The sequence below is a fragment of the Agelaius phoeniceus genome, chromosome 1 (genome assembly GCF_051311805.1).
Source record: "Agelaius phoeniceus isolate bAgePho1 chromosome 1, bAgePho1.hap1, whole genome shotgun sequence".
Taxonomy (NCBI): domain Eukaryota; kingdom Metazoa; phylum Chordata; class Aves; order Passeriformes; family Icteridae; genus Agelaius; species Agelaius phoeniceus.
The window spans coordinates 146,633,572-146,640,095 of NC_135265.1; the positions used below are offsets into that span (position 1 = coordinate 146,633,572).

The 6,524-nt window shown below is 50.5% G+C and overlaps 1 protein-coding gene across 2 annotated transcripts in view; it reads right to left on the reverse strand.

Moving 5' to 3' along the window:
* The window catches only part of KCNQ3 (potassium voltage-gated channel subfamily Q member 3), a 191,676-nt gene extending 186,566 nt beyond the window's left edge, over positions 1 to 5,110 (reverse strand). Inside the window, exon 1 of one of the 2 annotated variants that reach the window (XM_077189118.1) lies at positions 4,441 to 5,110. In XM_077189118.1, coding sequence (XP_077045233.1) covers positions 4,441 to 4,772 — 332 coding nt within the window. In that variant the 5' untranslated portion in view covers positions 4,773 to 5,110. The remainder of the gene's footprint in view (positions 1 to 4,440) is intronic. The other variant, XM_054634354.2, reaches the window with a different exon arrangement.
* Between the last annotated feature and the right edge of the window lie 1,414 nt (positions 5,111 to 6,524).

Genomic DNA, 6,524 nt, shown 5'->3' on the forward strand with positions numbered 1-6,524 from the left:
CTTATGGAGCATCTCCTGAAGGGTGAAGAGGAAAATAATGGAAAGGCTGCAGACCTTCACCCTGTTCCCCAGTCCCATGACACTTCTTCCTGCAAACAGCCCACCTACAATCAGTCAGGCAAGAGGTGCTTCCCAGAAATGCTGATTTGAGAGATCTCATGACTCTGCCTCCTCTTCTTATTCCAGGTATGAAGCAGAACTGAGAGAAGATTGCATGGCAAACAGAGAAGGGCTCTCTAATGTTCCCCATGGCTTCCCCCTCACCTCAGCAAGTACATCGTGGTGATCTACACCAGCAGAGTGCAGGTGATATTGCACACTTCCCCAAAAAGGAATATCTAACCCCAAACCTTTATCTAGTCTGTTTTTCTGTGAAAGTAAAGACTGTAGTTGTCTCAGAAGATGATATGAAAATGAGAATATCTCCTAGTTACCTCTCCTTCATCCTCTCTTTAAGTCAGGTTAAAAATTTTCCACAAATTGCAATTCCAAACAATCTGTATTATGTTACCTTTCTGTACTCTGTCCTTTATTCACCAAATATTTTGTGCTTACAGCTAAAAACAACACTGGAAAAATAAAAATCTTACTTGTTTCAATTTTTCATTCTACTCATTAATGCTTCTGTGCATAAATAAAGCAGTTGGATGGTTTGTGGAGGTGGACAGGTCTTGAGTCTGTCTCCCTGGCCACAGCACTCATCCCACGAGGCACAACTGCAGGGGTTTCCTACAAAATATTGCACTGCCTAACACAAAGAAAATTACAGAACATCATGGGAACATCAGCTGTACCTACAGTGACATGAGCTCAGAAAAGAACAGAGATAGGCTGTAGCCTGACCTGCAACCCCCAAGAGACATTTACAACTGGAATATCTCAAAAATATCTCAAAATATCAGGTTATTTTATCTTATTTTACTTTATACTGAAAACGTTCAGCTAGGGTTTAGCTTTACAGACATGACATTTTTCATGGGGAAAAACATTTTTTCTTACCAAGTAGGACCTCTAGGACATTGTCCTATTGCCAAGAACACCATGAACCCTGGTGACCCAGCAAAGGGGAACATCATGAGTGACAGATAAATCTTTTGTCTAGTAGAGCTACTAGAGAGCACATGTTTTCAGATGGTGAAGGAAACAGAGCTGGCTTCTTTATGGACCAAATCCCCAAGGATGGGCTTGGATAAATTCACTTGTGCAGAACAAAGGAGAAGGAAGAATCACAAGTTAAGTATCTCACAACACTTTCTCTTAATTACTGCCAGTGAAAGCTGAATGCTAAAATTTCCATCAGGAATTGCTCCCTTTTTCAGCTGCACCTCTGTCCCTAGGGCTTGGCCTGATCCCATTTATGAGCTCTCCTTGAATGACTTCCTCAGACTGAATCATTCCAGAGCACCCAATTCCAACCAAAGCCTCCTTTATGTGCACATTCCAGCAGTGAGATCCACACAGGATCCTCCTTTATGTGCACATTCCAGCAGTGAGATCCACACAGGATCCTCCTTTATGTGCACATTCCAGCAGTGAGATCCACACAGGATCCTGACCCCTCTGCAGCCATATGTGCATCTCTGCACGAGTTAATGAGATCTCATCTCTGCCACTCTTTCAAAAGTTGTGGCATGCAAAGTTTTCACCAAGAGCTTGTCAAAGGCCCTTCCTGCCCCTCCCACAACACTCTCAGCATGGATGGAAAAGTTGCAACCCTCTTGCATCAGCAGCTACCTGCCTCCCAGACCCTGGGATATACACAATATTGGAGTGCTTTGCATCATCTCTTTGTTAAACACCTCTGAATGCTTGGATCTATAAGGAATTCCTCATATCCAGCCATCCTCAAATCCCTTTTGGCCCTCAGCTGTTTATTCTCTAGTTATTTGTATTTGACAGCAACAATCTTACTGGTTCATTTTGGGTGCATGGCACTTACTGCAAAGTTACTCAGATGAGACAAATCGTAATATGCCATTAAGATAACATAAATGGACTGTCCTTGAAAATTAAAACAAGATCAAATTTATAGATTTTATGGGAAGACTGGCAATCTCTCATCTTCCCAAGGAAAAGTGTAAACTGTTCTAGTGTGAAAAGAAGCACGGGGAGACTGTTGGGATGGAACTACACTGTGTCACAGCAGCACCTCCAAACGAGAGAGACTCCTTTAAAGAAGGAAAAAAGGTTAAAAGACAATTCATTTGAAGGCAAGAATAAAGACTTTGGGTATCAAGTGAGATGCTGCTTCCCCACAGCTCCTGCTCTCAAGCAGGTCTTCCTCCTCCAGAGGCAGGAACAAGCTCTGTCAGCCAGATCCCAGCACACTCTTCCATCACTCTCAGCAGATTCCTTTTGTAGGGTTGGATCCTACAGTGAGGTAAGACCCCACAGCTTCATCTGAGTTCAAAGGGGGCTGAGACTCAACAGAAACTCAGTGGGGCCAGCTTGGAGAGCAAGATCCTCTGGATGTCCTGGGGAGGGACGAAGTGTTTATGCTGGGCTGACAGACTTGTGTGTTTTACTTCCTTTAAGGAGAAGGACTCCAAGAAGTGTTTTGTTTTGTTTCGTTTTCATTAATATTGAATTTGGCACTGATGGTTTTCACAAGATTCTTACTGACTTTTGTGAGTCAGACTGACATTTCAGTTTTGCAGGACTGAGTAGTCATCAAAGAGAAGTTGACCACACAGTGTCAGGTCCACTCCTAAGAAGAATCAAACCTTACAAACGTCATGATTTTTTTCCCATTCTGTGATCCACATTGCATAAGTATCTTAAGGTCAACCACACATCTAGAGAGTTATCTAAAATGAATGCTTTAACTTGGAAAATCTTAAACCACTGCAAATATTGTCAATTATTTTATTCAATTCAATGAATTCAATATTCAATTATAGTATTGTCAATTGTCTGAATCTCTCAGCTCACCTGAGCCTCTCCAGACACATCCACTGTCCTATTGCTTCCATCCAGACATGAGCCTGCACACAGACCTGACCCAGCTGTCACAGAGGGGTGCAAACTGCTTGGAATGCTCTGCTGTGTGCTAAAGCCTCACTGAGGTGTGAGGGCTGGCCAAGGCAGGATGAAAGGGGTGCCCTCTGTCCCCAGCAGCATTAGGCAATACTGAACAGAACTTAACAGCAGCCTCCAGACCTAAGAGCCTTCCCAGCAAAACACACTTCAAGTGCTGTCGCTCCCTGCTTGCTAGCACGAGTTTTCTATGGCAAAAAGAGGTGAAAGAACCAAAGAAGTGTCACAGCATCCAGTTTCCAGTTTCAGATTTTATGCTGGAAAACAGGACCTGAGTCCCAAGATATACTTGATGAATAAACATTGAAAAGAGGGGAGCAGCAGTGAATGAGTGGTACACAGCAGCACTCTAGTAGTGATGGTTGCCTTTTAACTCTCGCTCAGGACTAAAACACTGTGAACATAATAAAAATGTGCCTTGAAGGTAAAATCACAGCCCGACACTCAAGTTGTTTATTTGCAGGTGCAAGGACTATGCCAATGATCAGTACTTCCTGAGATCCAGGCTCACAACCCATGCAGCCTAGAGAGCTTTGTTTGTCTTTGGCAAATAAGCCAATTTCAAAAATCACTGCTTAAATCCTCTGTCACATAGAGCTCTGCACACCTTATAGAGCCAAAGAAAAACACCACCACCGTGATCACTGATAAACCCCTGGGTTTTCAAACACATTCCCAACACTAAAACAAACATTTATTTTAATACGACTCTGCCAACTCCATTCTGTGATCTTGACAGAATGATCTTTTTGATATTCTTTATGACAACTTAAGGCAACAGAATTTTTAGGAATGCAAACTAGTTGTCATTCTCTTGACTTGTCACCTATGGGCCATAAAACGAGTTTATTTCCTCTCGGTTCACTTGTGGTCAGTGTAACTTTCTGGTTGACAGCGCTGCAATGCTCGGGTATCATGCACTGCGGGGTGATGCTTATCGGACCGAAACCCGATGGTTTTCATTTGACGCTTTTAGCTACGGAAGGGATCGGTTCACCCGCGGTCTGCAACAGCGAGCAGAACCTCACGCTCCAGGCTGAGCTGAACTGGCCGCGTTCCCCTGAAGCACTTCGAGCCTTAAAACCGCCCGGAGCTTGGTTTTTCTGGCATCCCTCCTGCAGTGCCTCAGACACACAGGCTCGGGAATGCCACTCCAAGGCAACGTGGAGGTACGGGCAAGACAGAAACACAGAGTTAAGAGCAGCTGCTCCTTTTGGAAAACCCGACGACTTAAGAGAAATAAAGCCGCTGAGCAGCACACCCCGCACCAGACCCTTGCTCCAGGCACAGCCGGCCCCCGGAGCGCCTCACCCCGAGGATGATAAAGCAAAACGATGCTGATAAACCCCCCGGGGCAGCCCCGGCCGCGCCCCCGGAGCCCCGCTCCGCGCCCCGCGTACTCACACGAAGGCGTGATAGAGCAGCGCCCAGCCGCGGGGTCGTTCCAGGGCGTCGTAGATCAAAGTTTGGATGCGGCGGTACCTGGCGTGGTTCCGCTTCACCGGGCGGCTCAGGGGGGTCTTCGCCAGCAGCCCCAGTCCCGGCGGGCTCCGCTTGCCGCCCTCCTCCTTCCCGCCGCCCTCCAGCAGCAGCGTCCCGTCGCGGTCGCCGCCGGTGCCCAGGGCCAGCGAGCCCTGCTCGGGGTCGCCGCCGGCCGCCGCTCGCCGCCCCGCCGCCGCCGCCGCCCCGCCGGCCGCGCTACCGCCCGCCGCGCCGCGCCGCGCCTTCAGCCCCATGGTCGCCGGCGGGCCCCGGAGGCGAGCTGCAGATCGGCGGCGACAGCCCCGGGAGCCCCAGGGCCATGATCCGAGCTCCCCGTCCCTCCCCCCAAAATGACTTCTCTATATATTTATATATATATATTCATCTGTGAGTGTATGTGTGTATATATATATATATATATACATATATATATATATCTGGAGGGAGGGGGTAGGAAGCGGTGGGCAGGGGAGGCGGTCACATCCCCGTCAGGTCACCCCCGCCGGCGGGCAGCGGGCGGGCAGGAGCGCGGAGCGCACCTGGGCCGGCGCGAGGGAGGGGAATCATCGCGGAGTTTATTTACCAGCCCGATGCCCGAGCCCCTTCTTCTCCCCCCCCCCCACCCCGCCTCCTCTTCCTCCTCCTCCTCCTCCTCCCAGCTCCTGCCTCCCCCCAGCCCTCACGTTAGGGAGTGGCCCATTGTATGCAGCCAGCAAATAGCCGGGCGCCCGCCCCCCGCTCCCCCAGCCCTGGCTGTCGAGTCATCCGCGGTGTGGGGGACACCGGCACCGGCCCCCCGGCCACGGCACTGCCCCCCCTTTGTCCCCCCACCCCCCGGGTGCAACCCCCAGCAGCCGCCGCCGGGGCCGCCGGCGCCGAGCGGGGAGATCCCGGCAGCCGGCGGAAGGGGAGACCCCGCTCGGCTCCCGGGGATCCCCCTGCAGCATCACAGCCCCCCTCCCCCGCTGCGGCTGGAGGGAGGGAGAGGAGGGGAGGGCATTCCCGGCCCCCGGCGGGGGGCTGCTTCCACCGCCGAAGCAGGAAGGAGCGGAGGATGGGGATGAGGGATGCCGGGAGAGGCGGCGAGTGGGCGGCTGGAGGCGCTGGCGGCCGCTGCGGATCGCTGCGAGCCGAGCCGGAGCCTCCGCCCGCGGACCGGGCTGGGGCAGCCCCGCCGGGCAGCGCCTTTGGGCGCGGGTCTGTCGCGGAGATGCTGCTCCCGTCCCCTCCCGGGAGGCTCCTGCCGGGAGCGGCGCCAGTCCCAGCCCAGCTGAGACCCGGGGTCCGCCCCGACTCTGCGACCCAGGAGCTCCCCTCGCTCCTCTTTGCCGTGTGAACCGCACCCCGGTCCATCTTCGGACCTAAAACCTGACGGGATGTGATCAACAGCCGCGGACCCTTTTCCTTTCCGTTTCTAGGCTGTAAAAGAGACAAGCTGTTGTGTGCCTTACACCTTTGGTGCCCTCGGATTTCTTCCACAGCGCGCTAGAAACATCCCCTCTGAGCGCTGCTGTCGTGTGAAAACCTGCCTTCAGGGCTGGGCGTTCGCATAGCTACACCTTGCGAGGATAAAAGGGGTATAAAATAAAATAAAATGCAATAAAATTAAATAAATGGTAAAATAAAATGGACTATAAAATGATATATAAAATAAAAAATAAAATAAAATTTAAAAATAAAATTAAATTTAAAAATAAAATAAAATAAAATATAAAATAAAATAAAATGCAAAGCCTTACAGGTTGCTGGTGGTTTTCATGGGAGGTTCTCCTCCTCCAGATGGGGGAGTTTTCCTGGTATCTCCTGAAGAGATGCCAAAACACCCAAGAGCCCTTCCAGACTCAGAAGCAGATTTGCCACCTATTTTATCTGCTCCTGTTCCATTCCTGAGGGATTTATGATCTGAGCAGTCCTTCCCCTGTTTCACACACCAGGAAGGACAGCAGATGCAAAGGGAGCTGCTGGAGGTGGTTTCTGGACCCAGCACAGGCCATAGTAATTTGGAC